Here is a 25,543-nt window from a genome sequence, read left to right on the forward strand (position 1 = left end):
ATCCAGCTGTCCCTCGGCTGCCAGTTTTAAGGACTTTTTGGAAAATAATTTGCAGCAAAAGCAATAGACTGCATCATTACTTCTTGAATAAGTCAGCCAGCTACGCTTGACTTTTTCCCCATTGACTAGCTGTCTGTAAGTATAATGATAATGAAAACTTGGGCCATCATGCCGTTTGGGGAATGAAAAGTTCTCCTTAATAGACAGTGGTCCTCTGATCACCTGCTCAGTCCTGTCTGAATCTGAGAGGAAAGATATGGCGTCACATTAGTGCCAAAAATCCAAGCGCATAAAAACTGTTATCGCGCGCTGATTCTCCACTTTGTGCGCGCGCGACACCCTTTTGCGCGCGCGTGGTGTCTTTTTGCGCGCGCGTGGTGTCTTCTTGCGCGCGCGCGCCGTCTCGGTCTGTGCGCTCTCTGTGTACTCCTGGCATCTCTCCTCGCGCTGTCATTTTTTTTTGGCACTTTGGGGGCAGGTATGCTTAGACGGCCCCTCCTTTCTGATTGGCTCTGAGCATTTTTCATAAGACCAATCATTCTCCAGCGTAGCAACGTTGTAGCCATCTTACCTCGGACAGCTAGCCTCAATCATTACATTGATGTCAAAGCAAGTTATGGTAATTTAATTAGTACATGTACCAATTAAATTACCATAACTTGCTCGATTTTCGACCAATTTACAAACGGTTTGCCTTGTTACAAATCTTATTACATGTAGATATGACATAGGATGCTGCACCTGTTGAAATTACCTCTTTCGCTATAAAAAAAAATGACTTAATTGTGCAACATAGTTGTGTAGGGTCAGTGTTAGTCAGTTCTCTGATTATTTTAAACTGTTTCAGTATACATTATTAAAAGGCTATTTTTAACATTTTAAAAACAAAATTCAAAGATTATTTCATTAATTTTATGGCTGAATCAAAAGAAATCCCATAAATTAGAAAACAAATGTTCAAGAAGAAGTGAAAACTTTGCGCCTATAACAATCTTGATACATATTGACGATGACCCGCCCTGCTATACTTCTGATTGGCTCTGAGCATTTCGCCTGACCAATCAGAAAGAAGGGGCCGTCTAAGCATACCCGCCCCCAAAGTGCCAAAACGAAACATGCCAGCGCACAGACCGAGACGGCGCGCGCGCAAAAAGGCACCACACGCGCGCAAAAGGGTGTCGCGCGCGCGCACGAAGTGGAGAATCAGCGCGCGATAACAGTTTTTATGCGCTCGGATTTTTGGCACTAATGTGACGCCATAGCAGGCGGCAAACGTCACAGGTGCAGCAGAGGCAGCTTTACATTTAAAGAGAGGCAGGAAGAATCACTAGGCCTAGATCAGCAGCAGCACTCTGTTGACCTAAAATTGTGTTTTTGTACAATAATATATCTTTGATCATTTAGAAATCATCAGTCAGACTCGTACATGCAAAAAATTAAAAATAAGATTTTTTTGTTAATTGCTTTTGGGGGCCCCCTGGTGGCCGCGGGGCCCTAAGCAAGTGCTTAGTACGCTTATGCCTTGGGCCGGCTCTGCATATACCACACCGTGATTGGTAGCTTCCTTCAGCTCCGCACACAACGCTGTCAAGCGCCATTCATTTAAAACTCACTGACATTAAACATTCATACTAAGGTGAAGGCCGCAAAATAACGTCTCGCGGGCCGCATGTTTGAGACCCCTGCTCCAACATGGGTGCTCCAACATGTGTGGTCTAACATGTGTGGTCTAACATGTGTGGTCTAACATGTGTGGTCTAACATGTGTGGTCTAACATGTGTGGTCTAACATGTGTGGTCTAACATGTGTGGTCTAACATGTGTGGTCTAACATGTGTGGTCTAACATGTGCATGCATGCAGAGAGTGAACCCTTCCTAATAACTTTCCCATCCAAATGAAATATTGCCCACTACCTCAGCTCCTGTTACCTGGTAAACATCCTCAGGTCTTCTTGGTTCTGAGCGGAGGGGATGTTGAGAATGAAGTGTCTCTCGTAGTCCCACAGGCTGGCCCAAAGCGTCTCCGTCAACAGGATCCTCTTGTTGAGGGGAGAGTCTCCGCCGGGCGCCAACTCGGCGCTGGAGTTGTCCATGCTTGGGCTGGTCAGGGTCATGTCGTCACTGCTGGCTGTGCACATCCGACACACACTCAGTTGTCATGCAAACACACATGCAGTAACAACATACACATCCAACACACACTCAGTTGTCATGCAAACACACATGCAGTAACAACATACATGTCATGAAAGTTGTCATGAAAACACACACACACATGCAGTGACAACATACACTCAGTTGTCATGCAAACACACACACACATGCAGTGACAACATACACATCCAACACACACTCAGTTATCATGCAAACACACACACACACATGCAGTGACAACACACACGTCCAACACACACTCAGTTGTCATGCAAACACACACACACATGCAGTGACAACATACACATCCAACACACACTCAGTTGTCATGCAAACACACACACACATGCAGTGACAACATACACATCCAACACACACTCAGTTGTCATGCAAACACACGCACACACATGCAGTGACAACATACACATCCAACACACACTCAGTTGTCATGCAAACACACACACACACATGCAGTGACAACATACACATCCAACACACACTCAGTTGTCATGCAAACACACACACACATGCAGTGACAACATACACATCCAACACACACTCAGTTGTCATGCAAACACACACACACACATGCAGTGACAACGTACACATCCAACACACACTCAGTTGTCATGCAAACACACACACACACATGCAGTGACAACATACACATCCAACACACACTCAGTTGTCATGCAAACACACACACACACATGCAGTGACAACGTACACATCCAACACACACTCAGTTGTCATGCAAACACACACACACACATGCAGTGACAACATACACATCCAACATACACTCAGTTGTCATGCAAACACACACACACATGCAGTGACAACATACACATCCAACACACACTCAGTTGTCATGCAAACACACACACACACACACACACATGCAGTGACAACATACACATCCAACACACACTCAGTTGTCATGCAAACACACACACACACACACATGCAGTGACAACATACTCGGTGATCCAAAGCTCAGGGCTGTCGGAGTGCTTAGACTTTGGCCCCCGACCCTGGAGGCCAGCAGGAGGTCATCGTCTCTGGACGCCGGCTCGTCCTTGACAGGCGGCACCATCAGGCAGACGTAGGTGTGCAGCTGGATGAGCAGACGGCGCTGGAGCATCCACACCACCATCTGGATCAGCTGGGCCTGCCAAAGAAGAAACAGGAGATCATTTCTAAATTCTTGACTGTGTTTACACTTCTAATAACACTTCTACCTACCTCCTGTGCAGGAGCCTCCAGAGGGTTCCTGAACTCAGCCAGCGAGACAGGCAGCGAGAACTTTGCCAACATGGAAGGAAGATCGTGACCGGGGAACTTCTGAGCAAACTGTTCAGCCTGAGGGGAGCATCTGCAGAGAGCCAGGTGCCATTATAGGACAGGCAACAAGGAGCACACATGGAGGAGACAACATTATAGGACAGGCAACAAGGAGCACACACGGAGGAGACTCACAGGTGGATGTTGGCATGAGGAGACAACATTATAGGACAGGCAACAAGGAGCACACATGGAGGAGACAACATTATAGGACAGGCAACAAGGAGCACACATGGAGGAGACAACATTATAAGACAGGCAACAAGGAGCACACATGGAGGAGACTCACAGGTGGATGTTGGCGTGAGGAGACAACATTATAAGACAGGCAACAAGGAGCACACATGGAGGAGACTCACAGGTGGATGTTGGCGTGAGGAGACAACATTATAGGACAGGCAACAAGGAGCACACATGGAGGAGACTCACATTATAGGACAGGCAACAAGGAGCACACATGGAGGAGACTCACAGGTGGATGTTGGCATGAGGAGACAACATTATAGGACAGGCAACAAGGAGCACACATGGAGGAGACAACATTATAAGACAAGCAACAAGGAGCACACATGGAGGAGACTCACATTATAGGACAGGCAACAAGGAGCACACATGGAGGAGACTAACATTATAGGACAGGCAACAAGGAGCACACATGGAGGAGACAACATTATAAGACAAGCAACAAGGAGCACACATGGAGGAGACAACATTATAAGACAGGCAACAAGGAGCACACACGGAGGAGACTCACAGGTGGATGTTGGCGTGAGGAGACAACATTATAGGACAGGCAACAAGGAGCACACATGGAGGAGACAACATTATAAGACAAGCAACAAGGAGCACACACGGAGGAGACTCACAGGTGGATGTTGGCGTGAGGAGACAACATATAGACGTTGTTCTCACACAGAGGGTAGATGATGATGGCCTTGCCCCAGTACACCAGGTGGGCGGCTATTTGAAAGATCTGACAACAAAAGACGGTGTGAAAGTAAAAAAAAAAAAAAAAACAGTACAAATGTAGTCCACTAGATGGCAGCAAAGAAAAATCATCAGTGTGCTCAGTAGTTTACCAAAATTATATAAAAAAAACAACATACCTCTTTTTAAAATATGTTTATTATTCTTTAAAATTATTTGAAATAAAATAATTTTAAACAGTTTTAATAATTTAATTATGTTGAAAAAAGTGTAATAAAAAAACTTTAAAGAAATAAACAAAATACAGCACAAGGTTATTACAACTTGGATACACAAATACAACCTAATGTAACAACTATTTTTTTTTTTTACAAAAATTTATGAACAATTATTGAGGAAACATTGGTCAAACAATACTAATTGTTGAACTAAAACTAATAGTTAATAATAATTTATCAAAAATACATACATATATACAATACAGGCCAAAGGTTTGACACACCTTCTCATTCACAACACAACTGATGGTCCCAACCACATTAATAAAGCAAGACATTCCACTAATCAACCCTGATAAGGCACACCTGTGAAGTGAAAACCATTTCATCTCTTGAAGCTCATGGAGAGAATGCCAATGGTGTACAAAGCAGAAATCAGAGCAAAGGGTGACTATTTTGAAGAAACTACAATATAAAACATGTTATTTCACCTTTTTTTGTTAAGTACATAACTCCACATGTGTTCATTCATAGTTTTGATGTGACAATCTACAATGTAAATAGTCATGAACATAAAGAAAACACATTGAATGAGGAGAAGGTGTGTCCAAACCTTTGGCCTGTTCTTTATATACAAATAAATGATGTAGTATGTATGTATATGTTACATGAAGTAGTATACATATTATATATATATAATATTTATACCATATGGTATATATGTATTATGCATATAGTATTTATATTTATATTCAATATTTATTTTTATATATGTAATATACTGTATATATATACATATATATAAATATAAATGATGTAGTATGTATGTATGTGTATATTACATCAAGTAGTATACATATATATATATATATATATATATATATATATATATATATATATATATATATATATATATATATATATATATATATATATATATATACATATTTATACCATATGGTATATACAGTATGTATTATGCATACAATATTTATTTTTATATATGTAATATACTGTATATATATATATATATATATATATATATATATATATATATATATATATATATATATATTCACATAAAACTTAATAAAGCACTTTTTATACTGACGCATGTTGCAGCATAAAGTGTTTTACATCAATTTAAAAGGAAAGCCACACACACTCACACACACACACCAACATGCACACACACTCACACAGCACCTTTGACAATAACAAGACATAACATGATTGATTGATAAATATATATACACTACAAATACATTGTGTTATACAAATATTGACGTTACATTTTACATGAACAACATTAAAAACATCTGATTGAACTGAATTCAAATGTATAATTATTATATTTTGACAAAAAAACACATGACACATTAGGATATTTGATGAATGAAATAGTGTGTGTTCATGACAAACCTCAAGTTTCATCTGGATCAGGTCAGGACTGCCCATCTGACAGCAATTTAACTTTAGTATGGAAAATCCCTTTCTGACCCTTCCCATTGCCGAAGTCTTGAAGTGCTCTTTTATTTCTCTTCTTTGAAGTTTTAACATCAAATAATGGGGACTGTGTTATTTTTGCCTTTCAAATGTATTGCTTGTTTAAATCTATTTCAATATTTGCAAAAAAATAACATTTTTTTAGTATCAAAAATATATTAAAATTATAAAATAGATGTTTACATTGAATGTGTGATACAAATGTATTTGAGCGTGCTGGTCTGACCTGAAGCAAGGCCAGGTCAGTGTCCTGGGCCAGCTGCTGGAGGTTTTTTACCGCCGAGCACGTCTTGATGAGGCGCATCATGGCGGGCGAGCAGTCGACGGGAAGTTGGCTCAGTAGTGCCTTCTCGCCTTCCAACAGCAGCAGTGCATGATAAGGCCTGGAAGCAACACACACTCTCTATAGCAACAGCAGCAGTGTGTGATAGGGCCTGGAAGCAACACACACTCTCTAGAGCAACAGCAGCAGTGTGTGATAGGGCCTGGAAGCAACACACACTCTCTATAGCAACAGCAGCAGTGTGTGATAGGGCCTGGAAGCAACACACACTCTCTATAGCAACAGCAGCAGTGTGTGATAAGGCCTGGAAGCAACACACACTCTCTATAGCAACAGCAGCAGTGTGTGATAGGGCCTGGAAGCAACACACACTCTCTATAGCAACAGCAGCAGTGTGTGATAAGGCCTGGAAGCAACACACACTCTCTATAGCAACAGCAGCAGTGTGTGATAGGGCCTGGAAGCAACACACACTCTCTATAGCAACAGCAGCAGTGTGTGATAGGGCCTGGAAGCAACACACACTCTCTATAGCAACAGCAGCAGTGTGTGATAGGGCCTGGAAGCAACACACACTCTCTATAGCAACAGCAGCAGTGTGTGATAGGGCCTGGAAGCAACACACACTCTCTATAGCAACAGCAGCAGTGTGTGATAGGGCCTGGAAGCAACACACACTCTCTATAGCAACAGCAGCAGTGTGTGATAAGGCCTGGAAGCAACACACACTCTCTATAGCAACAGCAGCAGTGTGTGATAGGGCCTGGAAGCAACACACACTCTCTATAGCAACAGCAGCAGTGTGTGATAGGGCCTGGAAGCAACACACACTCTCTATAGCAACAGCAGCAGTGTGTGATAGGGCCTGGAAGCAACACACACTCTCTATAGCAACAGCAGCAGTGTGTGATAGGGCCTGGAAGCAACACACACTCTCTATAGCAACAGCAGCAGTGTGTGATAGGGCCTGGAAGCAACACACACTCTCTATAGCAACAGCAGCAGTGTGTGATAGGGCCTGGAAGCAACACACACTCTCTATAGCAACAGCAGCAGTGTGTGATAGGGCCTGGAAGCAACACACACTCTCTAGAGCAACAGCAGCAGTGTGTGATAGGGCCTGGAAGCAACACACACTCTCTATAGCAACAGCAGCAGTGTGTGATAGGGCCTGGAAGCAACACACACTCTCTATAGCAACAGCAGCAGTGTGTGATAGGGCCTGGAAGCAACACACACTCTCTATAGCAACAGCAGCAGTGTGTGATAGGGCCTGGAAGCAACACACACTCTCTATAGCAACAGCAGCAGTGTGTGATAGGGCCTGGAAGCAACACACACTCTCTAGAGCAACAGCAGCAGTGTGTGATAGGGCCTGGAAGCAACACACACTCTCTCAGCAGTGTGTGATAGGGCCTGGAAGCAACACACACTCTCTAGAGCAAATGATTCTAACATTGATTGATGATTGGGGAGATTGGATTCTTGGCAGAGGTTATAACATTGAATTAACAACAGGTGGCAGTTGAACCCAGTCAAGTGCACCTTTACAGCCATTAACAAAATAAAAAAAAAGGCAAAAGCAGTGAAGTTGTGTAAATGGTCAATAAAAAGAGAATACAACAAATCCTTTTCAACTTATATTCAATTGAATAGACTGCAAAGACAAGATATTTCATCTTCACACTGAGAAACTAAATTGTTTTTGCAAATAATCATGAACTTAAAATTGAACGGCAGCAACACATTGCAAAAAAGGCATTTTTACCAGTGTGTTACATGGCCTTTCCTTTTAACAACACTCAGTAAACTGAGGAGACACATTTTTGAAGTGGAATTCTTTCCCATTCTTGCTTGATGTACAGCTTAAGTTGTTCAACAGTCTCCCTTCTCATATGTTAGCCTTCACACATTTTCAATGTCTGGACTACAGCCAGGCCAGTCTAGTACCCACACTCTTTTACTATGAAGCCACGCTGTTGTAACACCTGGCTTGGCATTGTCTTGCTGAAATAAGCAGGGGCGTCCTTGATAACAACATATGTTGCTCCAAAAGCTGTATGTACCTTTCCGCATTAATGGTGCCTTCACAGATGTGTAAGTTACCCATGTCTTGGCCACTAATACACCCCCATACCATCACACATGCTGACTTTTGAGTCCGGATGGTTCTTTTCCTCTTTGGTCCAGAGGACACGACGTCCACAGTTTCCAAAAACAATTTGAAATGTGGACTCGTCAGACCACAGAACACTTTTCCACTTTGTATCAGTCCATCTTAGATGAGCTCGGGCCCTGCGAAGCGTTTCTGGGTGTTGTTGATAAATGGCTTTGGCTTTGCATAGTAGAGTTTTAACTTGCACTTACAGATGTAGCGACCAACTGTAGATACTGACAGTGGTTTTCTGAAGTGTTCCTGAGCTCATGTGGTGATATCCTTGACACACTGATGTCACTTTTTGATGCAGTACTGCCTGAGTACCGCAGTGATTTCTCCAGATTCTCTGAACCTTTTGATGATATTACGGAGCGTAGATGGTGAAATCCCTAAATTCCTTGTTGAGAAATGTTGTTCTTAAACAATTTGCTCAGGCATTTGTTGACAAAGTGGTGACCCTCGCCCCGTCCTTGTTTGTGAATGACTGAGCATTTCATGGAAGCTGCTTTTATAGCCAATCATGGCACCCACCTGTTCCCAATTAGCCTGTTCACCTGTGGGATGTTCCAAATAAGTCTTTGATGAGCATTCCTCAACTTTCTCACTCTTTTTTGCCACTTGTGCCAGCTTTTTTGAAACATGTTGCAGGCATCACATTCCAAATGAGCTAATATTTGCAAAAAATAACAAAGTTTCTCAGTGTGAACATTAAATCAATCAATCAATGTTTATTTATATAGCCCTAAATCACAAGTGTCTCAAAGGGCTGCACAAGCCACAACCACATCCTCGGTTCAGAAATATCTTGTCTTTGCAGTCTATTCAATTGAATATCATTTGAAAAGGATTTGCAAATCATTGTATTATCTTTTTGGTGACAACTTCACTGCTTTTGGGGTTTGTATAAGAGCATAAGTTAATATATATCAGTCATGCAAAACAGGGAACTGGTTAACAGATGCACCAAAAATACAAACAAATTGTGTTAGATGTAAATATAAACGGAATACAATGATTTGCAAATCCTTTTCAAGCCATATTCAGTTGAATATGCTACAAAGACAACATATTTGATGTTCAAACTCATAAACTTTTTTGCAAATAATAATTAACTTAGAATTTCATGGCTGCAACACGTGCCAAAGTAGTTGGGAAAGGGCATGTTCACCACTGTGTTACATCACCTTTTCTTTTAACAACACTCAATAAACGATTGGGAACTGAGGAAACGAATTGTTGAAGCTTTGAAAGTGGAATTCTTTCCCATTCTTGTTTTATGTAGAGCTTCAGTCGTTCAACAGTCCGGGGTCTCTGCTGTCGTATTTTACGCTTCATAATGCGCCACACATTTTCAATGGGAGACAGGTCTGGACTGCAGGCGGGCCAGGAAAGTACCCGCACTCTTTTTTTACGAAGCCACGCTGTTGTAACACGTGCTGAATGTGGCTTGGCATTGTCTTGCTGAAATAAGCAGGGGCGTTCATGAAAAAGACGGCGCTTAGATGGCAGCATATGTTGTTCCAAAACCTGTATGTACCTTTCAGCATTAATGGTGCCTTCACAGATGTGTAAGTTACCCATGCCTTGGGCACTAATACACCCCCATACCATCACACATGCTGGCTTTTACACTTTGCGTCGATAACAGTCTGGATGGTTCGCTTCCCCTTTGGTCCGGATGACACGATGTCGAATATTTCCAAAAACAATTTGAAATGTGGACTGGTCAGACCACAGAACACTTTTCCACTTTGCATGAGTCCATCTTAGATGATCTCGGGCCCAGAGAAGTTTCTGGGTGTTGTTGATAAATGGCTTTGGCTTTGCATAGTAGAGCTTTAACTTGCACTTACAGATGTAGCGACCAACTGTATTTAGTGACAGTGGTTTTCTGAAGTGTTCCTGAGCCCATGTGGTGATATCCTTTAGAGGTTGATGTGGGTTTTTGATACAGTGCCGTCTGAAGGATGGAAGGTCACGCTCATTCAATGTTGGTTTCCGGCCATGCTGCTTACGTGGAGTGATTTCTCCACATTCTCTGAACCTTTTGATGATATTATGGAGCGTAGATGTTGAAATCCCTAAATTTCTTGCAATTGCACTTTGAGAAACGTTGTTCTTAAACTGTTTGACTATTTGCTCACGCAGTTGTGGACAAAGGGGTGTACCTCGCCCCATCCTTTCTTGTGAAAGACTGGGAAGCTGTTTTTATACCCAATCATGGCACCCACCTGTTCCCAATTAGCCTGCACACCTGTGGGATGTTCCAAATAAGTGTTTGATGAGCATTCCTCAACTTTATCAGTATTTATTGCCACCTTTCCCAACTTCTTTGTCACGTGTTGCTGCCATCAAATTCTAAAGTTAATGATTATTTGCAAAAAAAAAACCATTATCAGTTTGAACATCAAATATGTTGCATATTCAATTGAATATGGGTTGAAAATGATTTGCAAATCATTGTATTCCGTTTATATTTACATCTAACACAATTTCCCAACTCATATGGAAACGGGGTTTGTAGGTATTTAAGCCTTCACTAAGATAATTATGCTCATTATTGGTGTTACTGCTTTTTATTGGATGTCAGTGAATCATGCAGCTTTACCTGATGGCCTTCAGGCTGCGCTCTAACGCCTCAGGTGGGATGTAGTTGCCTCCAATACGGTGGATCTTGTGCGGCAAGCAGAAGCTCACCTCCAGCCAATTGTTGATGTGCAGTCGCACCACCCCGGTGGTGCAAAGGCTGACAAAACATCAACATTACGAGTAATTGACGCAATCATGAAAATATATTGCGCCTTCTAACCTGTCGAACGCCTCCTTCAGGTCTTTGGCCAGCTTGCATTTGGGGAGAATTTGCCTGAACGGCGACTGTGGACTTTCGTCAGCTGACGACACAAATAAAAGAAGAAGCCACCAATGATGTCATTATTATTATTATTATTATTATTTTTTTTTTTACACGCCACGCGCAGTATGTGAAGCAAGGCTTTTGACGCTCACTTTCCGTGACGGTGGTGATCTCGTCCTGCACGGCCAGCATGAGCTTGGCCTCCCTGGTCAGGTACTGGCAGCGGCGCTCCTCGTGCTGCAGTGCAATGGCAATGCGGCGGGAAAGGTTGTGCATGCAGCTGATGACGGAGGGGTCGGCGTTGGCCTGAAAAAAATAGCACATCAGTCACTGTATGCCAGCTTTACCAATAAGTATGTTGTTCCTGGACATGAAAAAGACAGCAAAAAACACTCGTCAAAGATCCTCTATATCAGGTGTCCAACAGTACAAATGCAATACATTTGGAATATTAGTGATGTTAAAATAAATACATTATAGCTCAATACAATAATAAGATGTTTTTCATTATTGTTATTGTACAAATATCCAAGTTCGATCTCACCAACCATAACATGACTCAGCCCTTTTGGGCCCACACTCAGCTGAGAGGCCGCTAACAGTGACTCAGCAAGGGCAGGAACATTTAAGGCCTTCAATTGACATTTACCTCCCACTTCTAGCCTCTGCTGTTGCAGATAAGATTACCACACACAGACACACTTCTAACTTTAATGAGACCCCCGCCATCATGCATGCCAATATCACTAATAATACAAGAAAATGAGAGACCTGTATTTGGTTAACCCAGAATAAATGTTATATTTTGTGCCCTGCTTCATGTTTCTAATACTTTTAGCTGCATGATCGGATCCAAATATTCAAAACAGACTGATGCAGTCCATCAAAACCACTACAGTACACAATAATAAACATATTGTTAAATAAACATCTTTAATAAAGACTGCATTTTTTAGATTTTATTGTGCAGGTTTACCTAATGAAGTGGTGTGTGTGTGTATAAACAAATGGACCTTGTCTTACCCTTAATGCAAAGACCACATTAAATAGGATCATGGTGGGCATCTCTCTCTTTGGTGAAGGATCTGTTTTAGACACCTAAAACAACAAACAGTTACATTTCAAAAGGAATACTTAAATATGTAAATATAAAATAATAAATATAAATAACATTATAAATAAATAAATGCCACATTAAAGGATGCAAAATACAAATAGTCAACATATATAAATGGCATGAGAAATACAGAGAAGACAGACCATTAACACAATTGTAAATAGGAATTAAAAAATGTTTGTGTTTATGAGTGTATTTTTTCCAAAAAAGTACTTTTTAACTTGCATTTGTATCATTTTTTTTCATTAAAAAAAGTATTTTTCAATTACAATTTGTATCCGTGTATTTTTATAAATAAATGGTACAGTAAAAAAAGCAACAATAGAAATATTCACATCTATAAATGAGAAATACAGAGAAGACCGATCACAAAGAGTGAATTATGACAACATTTCAAAAATGGGCAAAAAATTTGGAATGAAAAAATGTGTTTATCAGTGTAATTTCTCCACAAATACATATTTTTTTCAACTTAAATTTTAATCAGTGTATTTTTTTCAATAAATACAAATATTTTAAAATGCAACATTTTTTATCTGTGTATTTTTTGGAAACATTAAATGATGCAAAAATACATTTATTCAATACATACATAAATAGCATGAGAAATATAATTGATTGATTGATTGAGACTTTTATTAGTAGGTTGCACATATTCCGTACAATTGACTACTAAATGGTAACACCCCAATAAGTTTTTACACTTGTTTAAGTGATACAGATATATACTATCATATATACTATCATCATAATACAGTCATCACACAAGATAATCTTCAGGGTGTATACATTGAATTATTTACATTATATACAATTCGGGGTGTGGGGGGGGGTTAGGTTTGGTTGTTATCATCAGTCATCAACAATTGAGAACAAAGAAATGGATATTGAAACAGTGTAGGTGTGACTTGGTAGGATATGTACAGCAAGTAGTGGACACAGAGAGAGAGAGAGAAAGAGATCAGAAGGCATAAGAAAAATATCTGCATTTGATTGTTTACATTTGATTATTAACAACAATCCGGGGAGGGTGTTAGTTTAGGGTTGAAGTTGCCTGGAGGTGAACTTTTATTGCGGTTTTGAAGGAGGATAGAGATGCCCTTTCTTTTATACCTGTTGGGAGTGCGTTCCACATTGATGTGGCATAGAAAGAGAATGAGTTAAGACATTTGTTAGATCGGAATCTTGGTTTAACTTAATAAAGAAGATAGACCACTAACATAGTAAGTTACGATACAAATGGTAAACATTAAAAAATGTTTTTCAATACTTAAATTTGAATCAGTATTTATTTTAATCAAAAATAATGTTAAGTAATAATGTTAAAGTAAATCTTTACTTATATTCTTGTCAGGGAATACAACTATTTTTAATTAAACAGTTTTGTGTATTTTCATAAATAAACATAACATTAAATAAAGCAAAAATACAAATATTCCACACATATATAGATACACACACACGCACACACACACACACACACACACACACACACACACACACACACACACACACACACACACACACACACACACACACACACACACACACACACACACACATATGGATACGCACACACATATGGATACACACACATATATATATATATATACTAATATATACATATATAGTATATACATGCATATACATGCATATATATATATATATATATATATATATATATATATATAAATAGCATGAGAAATACAGAGAAGACAGACCACTAACACAGTAAATTATAATAGAATATAATGAATTGTAAACATATGTAAACATATTAATCTAAAAAAAAATGTCAGTGTAATTTTTTAAAATACAAATACTCAACATATATAAATAGCAAAATAAATACAGAGAAGACAGACCACTATCACAGTGACTTATAATCAAATTAAAAAAACTTTTGACATTGTGTTCAGGACTTAAAAGATATGTTCAGTGTATTTTTTAATACAAATACATGTTTGCTTTTACTTTATTTTTTTATCAGTGTATTCATTTTAAAAACATAAGTGTATTTTTTCATTACATCAATATATATATTTTTTAAAACATGTCACAAAAAAAATGTCACATTTAATGATGTAAAATACAACTACTCAATATATATAAATGGAATGAGAAATACAAAGAAGACAAATCAAGAATATATTTTTTTCTTTAACGATACAAAAATAATTAAAAAACAACAACAATTTCTTAAGGAATTTAAAAAAGTATATGTTTATCTGTGTATTTCAAATATACGTGTATTTTCTACTTCATTTCTTTAATACATGTATTATTATTTAAAACGTTTATCTCTGTACTTCTATAAATAAATGGGACATTATTGCAAAAATACATAAATTAAACATTCATATATAGCATTAAAAATGAGGAAAAAACAATTAAAATGAAAATACAAAAAAATGCCCTTAACTGGCGCCCTAACCATTAGCTGGCAGCTTGCATTGCTAATCGCTAGCTGGCAATTAGAGCACTAATTACTAGCTGTTTTAAATGTTAACCTTTAAAAAATAATACAATTATTTATTCATGTTTTTATTTGAAACCCACAAGGTAAGTTACGAGGGTGGCCATGCTACTGCCATTTCTAAAATTGGATCGATGTCTATTTAAATACATTTTACATTTGTGGACAAAATACAGGTGTAATAAAATTAAACATAATTTTAAACAGTCTAATCAACCAAAAATGTCACAACCCCCGTGCAGTAGATCTGTGGGTCACAGAACCCCTGATGAAGACCAAGTAAAAACTACGTAATATTTTTATTTATATTAATAAATAAATAAGTACAATAATATAGAGTTTGTGACATTATCAGATTTTTTAATAAAAATATATGTGTACAGCGCCACTAATGGACATTGGAGTGTTACTTTCAAAGGCAAAATTCAAGTATTGCTAGAAACATAATTTTATATGGGACTTTATTGTATTATATGTATAGTACATGTTCCAAAAAGAAAAAAGCACAAGACACAGTATATTTAAATATACTAAATGTAAAAAAGGGAATAAATATTCAAAATAAGATCATTAAATGAAATGTAGTTTGGTTACGCCATCATGAGCGCAACACAAGGTTGTAAAAGCTTCAACGACACTTCTAAATAAGATGTCAAAAGCAAATTGAAATCAAATACACACAGCTTAAAGATTGATCAATACCTATTTAAATTTAGTAATACATAAATATGATGATTTATCAAAATATAAAAGAATTATACCTGAACAGAACGCTCATGATGGATACATCAAAAAGTAACGCTATGAATCGCGTTTTTACAAGTTTTTGGGGCATTTTTATGCTATTTCCAAGCATTGATTTTAAATGGTCAAACTAATGCATATTATATATGCATGCCTTAGTAAACAAAAAAAAGTCATATTTATTTTGATTGTTTCATTTTGAAGTACATTTGTGTGAATGTAGCCATTACCAGAGCTCTACACATAATAAAGCTATAAATACTTGCCATTACCAGAGCTCTACACATAATAAAGCTATAAATACTTGCCATTACCAGAGCTGTACACATAATAAAGCTATAAATACTTGCCATTACCAGAGCTGTACACATAATAAAGCTATAAATACTTGCCATTACCAGAGCTCTACATATAATAAAGCTATAAATACTTGCCATTACCAGAGCTCTACACATAATAAAGCTATAAATACTTGCCATTACCAGAGCTCTACACATAATAAAGCTATAAATACTTGCCATTACCAGAGCTCTACACATAATAAAGCTATAAATACTTGCCATTACCAGAGCTGTACACATAATAAAGCTATAAATACTTGCCATTACCAGAGCTCTACACATATGTCATTGGCATGCAAGAAATGTATTTTTTTTTTCTGGAAAGAAAGAATACATTTAGTAAGTACTTTATTGATGCATATTATTTCTAGGCATTGGCAGGCCATATAAAATGATGTGGCGGGCCACGTCTGTCCCCCCGGGCCTTGAGTTTGACACCTTTTTACTCGCATGGGTTGAAATGTCAACAATCCCTATCCCTACAATATGGACAGAATATCACATTCCCTTCCTGACCTGAATGACGTGAGGATGCTGAAGCAAAGTCGGGTGACCCACAAATCGAACGTTGTCGATCTTCAGCTCAAACTTCTTGCCGCACATGTCTGATTTGGTGGCCAGGATGGTGGCCAGGATGATGTCAGAGAACCTGAAAGACGTAAACGCCACATTTGTATTGTCATTTGAAACAAAAAGTGAGACAAGAAAAGAAAACCTTCAAAGGAGATCGTAAAGCAGATGAAAAGACAAGATGGAGTAGTTTTCGATTGGCCTTGGTTACAACATTCAAGTTTGATGCAGCGTCCTGTGATGTTTCAATTAATCTTGCGTGTCTACTTGAGCGCAGGAAACAGGAAGAAGGCTCCCTGCAGGGGGAGAAATGCAGAAGATTCATGCTGCAGGTAATTCATGCTGCAATAAAGAACTTGATTTCACTTACAAAAAATGCCATAAACCCATTGGGACAAAATGTGGATTAAAAGCCACAAAATCTCCACGAGTGCAGAGTCAACATGCTGATTGAAGTTGAATCGCAATTAAGAAATTCTTTCACAAACACAACGCAATTCACAATTACTGGTAGAGGACACAGAAGAAGAAGAAGGTTCAAACCACATGAATGAGACATACAGTACAGGCCACACCTTCTCCTCATTCAATGTGTTTTCTTTATTTTCATTGTAGATTGTCACATCAAAACTAGGAATGAACACATGTGGAGTTATGGACTTAACAAAAAAAGGGGAAATAACATGTTTTATATTCTAGTTTCTTCAAAATAACCATCCTTTGCTCTGATTACTGCTTTGCACACTCTTGGCATTCTCCCCATGAGCTTCAAGAGGTAGTCACCTGAAATGCTTTTCACTTCACAGGTGTCATAGTTTTGATGTGACAATCTACCATGTAAAAAGTCATGAACATAAAGAAAACACATTGAATGAGAAGGTGTGTCCAAACTTTTGGCCTGTACTGTAACTAAGGGTGTAACGATACATACACTTTCAAAAAATAAATGCTCTACACCATTTCATTGTTTGAGAATTGTCTCTCTTGAACAATTGACTGCTAGGTCTTTTTTTTTCTAAATATAATTAACCTTCTTTACACTTGCATTTTGTTCCCTCGCTGTACCCAAAACAAACCCTGAAACTGTGGTGACTCAGTGGTACCGTTACACTCCCAGTAACAATGGCAATAATAATAATAATAAAGAAATGAAAGAAAGACGCGGGTGATGTCTGCAAAAGAAAGATGCTTTAGAATGATTCCAAAGTCTTACCCCGCTACCAACTGTTCGTCAGTTAGTGAAGATGCTTCTCTGAAATGGGAATGAGGCCATAAAAAAGAAAGAAAGAAGGAACAGGCAAACAAACAAATGCACACACACACACACACACACACACACACACACACACACACACACACACACACACACACACACACACACACACACACACACACACACACACACATACACACATTAAGTTAGGGATATTGGGCATGCAGCGTGTCTTTTAGTGACACTTGGCTGGTCATACCGTGCTTTCAAAGAAATCAATCAATCAATGATCAATCAATGTTTATTTATATAGCCCTAAATCACAAGTGTCTCAAAGGGCTGCACAAGCCACAACCACATCCTGGGCTTAGATCCCACATAAAGGGCAAGGAAAAACTCACAACCCCAAATGGGACGTCGACGTGAAGGACTATGAGAAACCTTGGAGAGGGCCGCATATGTGAGTGACCCCCCCACCTCTAGGAGGGGGACGGGGGGGCTCACATAAAGTCCAATACCCCTAACTTTATGTGAGAAAAGAATCTATCAAAAAACAAAGTGGTTGGTGAGAACGTACATACACTTTGTGTGAAGACACCATTGAAATGCTCTTTTACAGCAGCTGCTAAATAACACTTCAATGTGTCGCAGCTGGAAAGTCAAATGTATTTACTGTCAGTGTCACTTGAAAACAAATATGTACCTTGACTTTTTCTTAACTGTGATATGGATTGTTCTTTACTACCAATTAAAAATAAAAAGTAAAGATCAACCAATATGTTTTGTTCAAGGCCGATGCCGACACGATTATTAATAGTCAAGGAGGCCGATATGATTTGGAACCGATAGTCATTTGCAGTAAAAGTTATTTAAACATGTAAACAGCTGGATAAGGTTTTAAGTGTTTTTTCAGAAAGGTGGGTTTCAGTACCATAATGAGGCGCATTAAAGGATTCCACAAACACTTTTATTACAAGTATCAAAGAGGAGCAAATGGGAAACTTGGTACAAATATGTGACTTCTCCACATCACAATAACTCGCCATCTACTCAATTTTATAGCCGTTTATGGATTTAATACTACTCGTAAGGAACCCTAACATTTTGTGATCATTTCAAAAAAATAAAAAATTCTTCACATAGATAATAGTTGGGACAACTTTTAAGCTGGCTGACATCTTTTCTCTTAGTTACAGAAAGTATGAGAATGTGTTAAGATCTTCTTTATTTATATAATAAGTCTCCTATGTGTCAAGATAGTTACACAAAGTTGAGATTTTTGGCAGAGATATTTTTTCTGCCCTCCGTATATCCATCCATCTCTGTGGCGTTGTTATTTGATTGAATCACGGAACATGAAACTCTGCGCTCGGGCTGCACGATATGGAGAAAAACCCGAACTGACATTTTCCTCCACAAAATTGTGATTTGCTGTTTTTTGATTTTATACATACAGTACAGGCCAAATGTTTGGACACACCTTCTCATTTCAATGCATTTTCTTTATTTTCATGACTATTTATATTGTAGATTGTCACATCAAAACTATGACACCTGTGAAGTGAAAACCATTTCAGGTGACTACCTCTTGAAGCTCATGGAGAGAATGCCAAGAGTGTGCAAAGCAGTAATCAGAGCAAAGGGTGGCTATTTTGAAGAAACTAGAATATAAAACATGTTTGCAGTTATTTTTTTGTTAAGTACATAACTCCACATGTGTTCATTCCTAGTTTTGATGTGACAATCTACAATGCAAATAGTCATGGAAATAAAGAAAACATTGCATTGAATGAGAAGGTGAGCCTGTACTGTATGTATGGATACAACTGAGAAAATAACGAGTGAATGAAGACATGTTACTTTTAGACTGTCAATCTACCAGAGACTGAGCTTTTGTCTACATCATGTTTTTAAACTGAAGAAATAACTATACAGATACTATACTTATCATTACATATAATAATAATGCAAGTAACCATTTAAAAGCATATACACTTGATTTCTCTGTAGAATTGTTTTTCATTATACTGTAAGTCTGACCTGGGCAGATTAAGGCCTGCCGGACATTCCCAAATAACTTGTTTAGATGTTTAAGATGTAAAGTGTAGCTGCCATTATGATGTGCACTCATCTTTTATAATGACCACAAGTCTTCAACTATACTAAGTCTTTACATGCTTGGAGTCTGCATCATATACTAGTTACTATGCTCATCTAATTAGTTACTATGGCCATCTAATTAGTTACTATGGCCATCTAATTAGTTACTATGCTCATCTAATTACTTACTATGGCCATATAATTAGTTACTATGCTCATCTAATTAGTTATTATGGTCATCTAATGAGTTACTATGGTCATCTAATTAGTTACTATGATCATCTAATGAGTTACTATGGTCATCTAATGAGTTACTATGGTAATTTAATTAGTTATTATGCTCATGTAATTAGTTACTATGGTCATGTAATGAGTTACTATGGTCATGTAATTAGTTACTATGGTCATGTAATTAGTTACTATGGTCATGTAATGAGTTACTATGGTAATGTAAGTGACAGCAGGTCAGACGAGGCACCAAGCAGTGTGGGTGGGGAGTGTTTCCACAGAGTGTGAAATGTGGGTGTCAGGGACAGACGTGGAAGGAGATTTTTACAGCAAAGTTGTAAAGCTTAGTGATATATCACATATATCAGATTGTAGGTGGAGTTTTTTGTTTTTTTTTACCTTTCACGTTCATATTTCACTGTTTGTTGCATTTTTGTTGTGTTTGGCTTGATTGTAAAATGTGTGTATGGAGAGGGGGTGTGATGTTCATATGTTGTCAATATTCAGTGTTTTATCCTTCATAGTTCATATTGCAACATTCTTTATTTTCATGTACATTCTGGGTGTCTCATTCAGTAAAAAAAACTATTTAAAATTCAGTTTTTTAAGGCGGTCTGTCATAACGTTTTTAGCATTCAATCAGACATTATTGTGAGGTTTTGTATTAGTGTTCCTGAAAATAGATATACCGGCCCCCAGACACATTCTTTTCTCTAAATTTGGCCCTTCCAGTCAAAACAAATGCCCAGGCCTGCTGTAAGTGGAAGGTAAACAACTTTGTTATCTGAAATTAATAAACCACAAAAATAAAATGGACCCTCATTTCTGTAAGCAAAAAGTTTACCTAAATAAACATTAGGAAACATCTGGAAGTGTGTTTTATCCCCAATTGAAAAAACTATGTCGAGTTGTCTTTTTTTTGTTATCATTATGTGGTCACGCATTCTGGCTGCTTCATCTGAGTGAATCACATTGGCCATCTGGCTTAAAGCTGAAATATTACCAGCAGACATTTGGCTTAGGAACCTATTGCTCACTGTTTGTCAAAACAAACAAACACACACGGACATAGCAGCTTATCCAGGCCAAAATCAAGTATTTCAACTTCATTTTCATTTATTATTCAACTGATTCACTTATTGATAATCGGCCAATGTCACCATTAAAACTTTTTTCCAAGGAGCAATTGGTGTTGGTTATTAGCGTACACAAGCAGAAGCTTGTGGATGGCTACCAAAAGTGCCTTATTGCAGGTAAACTTGCCAAGGGACATGTAAGCAAATATTAACATTGCTGTATGTATACTTTTCACCCTCACATTAACACACATCACAATAAATTCATCAAAGAAGCAAACTTCATGAATGTTTTTAGTGAGCAACAAGTATGTGCTCCAATCACTACATCACAAAAACATAAGAAATGATTGTAAAGTCAAGACAGCCATGACATGATGTTCTTTACACGTCTATGTACACTTTTGACCAGGACTGAACATGTTGTTGTGTACTTCTAGTGCAGTTAACAGCAACACACTCGTATGTTGAAATATGGTTGTGTACATGGATTGTGTACAGGGATTGTGTACATGGATTGTGTACATGGATTGTGTACAGGGATTGTGTACATGGATTGTGTACAGGGATTGTGTACATGGACTGTGAACAGGGATTGTGTACAGGGATTGTGTACATGGATTGTGTACATGGATTGTGTACAGGGATCGTGTACAGGGATCGTGTACATGGATTGTGTACAGGGATTGTGTACATGGATTGTGTACAGGGATTGTGTACAAGAATTGTGTACATGGATTGTGTACATGGATTGTGTACATGGATTGTGCACAGGGATTGTGCACATGGATTGTGTACATGGATTGTGTACATGGATTGTGTACAGGGATTGTTGTGTACAGGGATCGTGTACATGGATCGTGTACATGGATTGTGTACATGGATTGTGTACATGGATTGTGAACATGGATTGTGTACATGGATTGTGTACATGGATTGTGTACATGGATTGTGTACAGGGATTGTGTACAGGGATTGTGTACATGGATTGTGTACATGGATTGTGTACAGGGATTGTGTACATGGATTGTGTACATGGATTGTGTACAGGGATTGTGTACATGGATTGTGTACATGGATTGTGTACAGGGATTGTTGTGTACAGGGATCGTGTACATGGATTGTGTACATGGATTGTGTACATGGATTGTGTACATGGATTGTGAACATGGATTGTGTACATGGATTGTGTACATGGATTGTGTACATGGATTGTGTACAGGGATTGTGTACAGGGATTGTGTACATGGATTGTGTACATGGATTGTGTACAGGGATTGTGTACATGGATTGTGTACATGGATTGTGTACATGGATTGTGTACAGGGATCGTGTACAGGGATTGTTGTGTACAGGGATCGTGTACATGGATTGTGTACATGGATTGTGTACATGGATTGTGGGGGTGAAAATAAGTGAAGATATTCAAATACCTTGAATCTCCATCTTGGTCTTCAACTTCTCCTGTTGTGTTCAGTACATAACGATTCCGCTGTTTTGCTTTGTGGGGAAAACATCAGGTTGATATAGAAAATAGATCCATTGTTGTAATGTTGCACATGATGACGTCACAAGAAGATATTGGGCCGCTAAGTTAGCATGATGCTAACATACCTGCATGCGACGTCGCGCACTCGGCGACTTTCTGGAAAGGATAGCGGAAAAGCAGCTTGTTCCCTCGGCTTCCAGAGCTAACCAGAATGACGCTGATGGGGTTGGTCTTGTGTCCTCCTCTGGGGCCTTGGTACAGGGCTATCCTCGGCTGGACCACGGCCGATTTGGGCTCATCTGCGGAGCCGCCGGACGGGTTTAGCATCTCGTTAGCATGCAAGCTAACCTACACGTGACACGTTCAGCTAAAACACTTTTCCTTCGGATACATTTATCAAATACACTTGCTATTTTACTCATTTGACAGCCAACGGACCAGGTCCTTCCAATTCTCCAGCTCCTGGTTGTTTTGTGTCACATAGAAAAGTGTCCGACTGAAACAAGCTGGCGTGTGGCAGCACTGCGCATGCGTGCAAGTTGGTTTCATCTTCATTGGTTTGTTTCCTTCATCAAAAAATCAAACAACGGAAAAAATAAAAATCAATCAATCAACATAACATTAAAGTAAAATATGAATGCAACACTAAATGGTCCCTAGTGTGTGAATGTTGTCTGTCTATCTGTGTTGGCCCTGCGATGAGGAGGCAACTTGTCCAGGGTGTACCCCGCCTTCCGCCCGATTGTAGCTGAGATAGGCTCCAGCGCCCCCCGCGACCCCAAAGGGAATAAGCGGTAGAAAATGGATGGATGGATGGATGAATGAAAATGAGAAGAAATATTTTTAGAGCTTATAATAACTGCCCTCTGTTTTCACAAATAACTTTCAATGGTGGCGACTACAAAGCTATATTTTCCTTTTACAACAATTAAACCAATAATGAAAAAATAATTCTACTAACTTATATCGTCTCATCATCATGATTTTTTTTTTTTTTTTTTTTTTTTTTTTTTTTTTTTTTTTTTTTAAACATTTTTTTAATACATTGTTGTATTCCACGTACACGTTTGTCTTACAGAACGGGATACAAGTGATGAGATTTGATTAGATAATATACTATTATGTTATAATAATCAAAATATTAAAAACTATATACATGAACAGTCGCGATCAAAAGTGTACGTACACGTGTAAAGAACATCATGTCATGGCTGTCTTGACTTTACAATCATTTCTTATTTTGTTGTGATGTAGTGATTGGAGCACATACTTGTTGCTCACAAAAAACATTCATGAAGTTTGCTTCTTTTATGAATTTATTATGGCTCTACTGAAAATGTGAGGGTGAAAAGTATACATACAGCAATGTTCATATTTGCTTACATGTCCCTTGGCAAGTTGACCTGCAATAAGGCGCTTTTGGTAGCCATCCACAAGCTTCTTTTTCAATTTTTGACCACAAAATTGCTGCAGTTCAGCTAAATGTGTTGCTTTTCAGACATGGACTTGTTTCTTCAGCATTGTCCACACCTTTAAGTCAGGACTTTGGGAGGGCCATTCTAAAACCTTCATTCTAGCCTGATTTAGCCATTTCTTTACCACTTTTGAGGTGTGTTTGGGGTCATTGTCCTGTTGGAACACCCAACTGCGCCCAAGACCCAACCTCCGGGCTGATGATTTTAGCTTGTCCTGAACAATTTGGAGCTAATCCTCCTTTTTCATTGTCCCATTTAAAGCAGCAGTTCCATTGGCAGCAAAACAGGCCCAGAGCATAATACTACCACCACCATGCTTGACGGTAGGAATGGTGTTCCTGGATTTAAAGGCCTCACATTTTCTCCTCCAAACATATTGCTGGGTATTGTGGCCAAACAGCTCACTTTTTGTTTCATCTGACATCACATGGACAAAGATAAGACCTTTGGTCACTGCTCGCTGTACATATCCTACCAAGTCACACCTACACTGTTTCAATGTCCATTTCTCAGATGATAATAACTGAAGTGCTGATATCAACCAAACCCCCCCCAACCCCCTCCACATCCCACCACCCGGATTGTAAATAATGTAAATAATTCAATGTATATACTCTGATGATGAACTTGTGTGATGACTGTATTATGCTGATAGTATATATTTATGCCATGAATTGATTAACGTGGACCCCGACTTAAAGAAGTGTAAAAACTTATTGGGGTGTTACCATTTAGTGGTCAATTGTAGGGAATATGTACTTCACTGTGCAATCTACTAATACAAGTCTCAATCAATCAATCAATCAATCCTGGAGGAAAGTTCTGTGGTGGGACAAGCGGTTGAAAATGGATGGATGGATGGATATACAGTATATATATACTTATTTTATTATATTTTTTATTTTTCATTTGTGTGTGTGTGTGTGTGTGGGGGGGGGGAGGGGGGGGAGTGTGTGTGTGTGCAATATAAAATGCATTCTACACACAACACTGTATAACAGATAAACCACAGAAACCTTGACTATATATAAATATATATATATATATATATATCCATCCATCCATCCATCCATTTTCTACCGCTTGTCCCATTCGGGGTCGCGGGGGGTGCTGGGGCCTATCTCAGCTGCATTCGGGCGGAAGGCGGGGTACACCCTGGACAAGTCGCCACCTCAGAAGTGTAGATAGAACATGTTAAAAGAGAAAGTAAGCAGATATCAACAGTAAATGAACAAATAGATTAATAATCAATTTTTACAGTTTGTCCCT

General features: G+C 38.6%; 1 protein-coding gene across 4 annotated transcripts in view; it reads right to left on the minus strand.

Annotated features, from left to right (window-relative positions):
• The window catches only part of nprl3 (NPR3-like, GATOR1 complex subunit), a 33,699-nt gene extending 10,415 nt beyond the window's left edge, over nt 1–23,284 (minus strand). For 2 of the 4 annotated variants that reach the window (XM_072912037.1, XM_072912036.1), the window contains exons 1-13: nt 22,925–23,284; nt 22,744–22,810; nt 17,907–17,945; nt 16,640–16,772; nt 12,469–12,543; nt 11,598–11,751; nt 11,401–11,482; nt 11,200–11,337; nt 6,377–6,533; nt 4,366–4,472; nt 3,401–3,530; nt 3,137–3,326; nt 1,931–2,129 (exon numbers count right to left, since the gene is read on the minus strand). In XM_072912037.1, the coding sequence (XP_072768138.1) occupies nt 1,931–2,129; nt 3,137–3,326; nt 3,401–3,530; nt 4,366–4,472; nt 6,377–6,533; nt 11,200–11,337; nt 11,401–11,482; nt 11,598–11,751; nt 12,469–12,543; nt 16,640–16,772; nt 17,907–17,945; nt 22,744–22,810; nt 22,925–23,126 (1,673 nt within the window). In that variant the 5' untranslated portion in view covers nt 23,127–23,284. Of the gene's footprint in view, nt 1–1,930; nt 2,130–3,136; nt 3,327–3,400; nt 3,531–4,365; nt 4,473–6,376; nt 6,534–11,199; nt 11,338–11,400; nt 11,483–11,597; nt 11,752–12,468; nt 12,544–16,639; nt 16,773–16,838; nt 16,990–17,906; nt 17,946–22,743; nt 22,811–22,924 lie in introns of all 4 variants that reach the window. The other 2 variants (XM_072912039.1, XM_072912038.1) reach the window with 2 other exon arrangements.
• Between the last annotated feature and the right edge of the window lie 2,259 nt (nt 23,285–25,543).

This window comes from Nerophis lumbriciformis, linkage group LG32, assembly GCF_033978685.3.
Source record: "Nerophis lumbriciformis linkage group LG32, RoL_Nlum_v2.1, whole genome shotgun sequence".
Lineage (NCBI taxonomy): Eukaryota > Metazoa > Chordata > Actinopteri > Syngnathiformes > Syngnathidae > Nerophis > Nerophis lumbriciformis.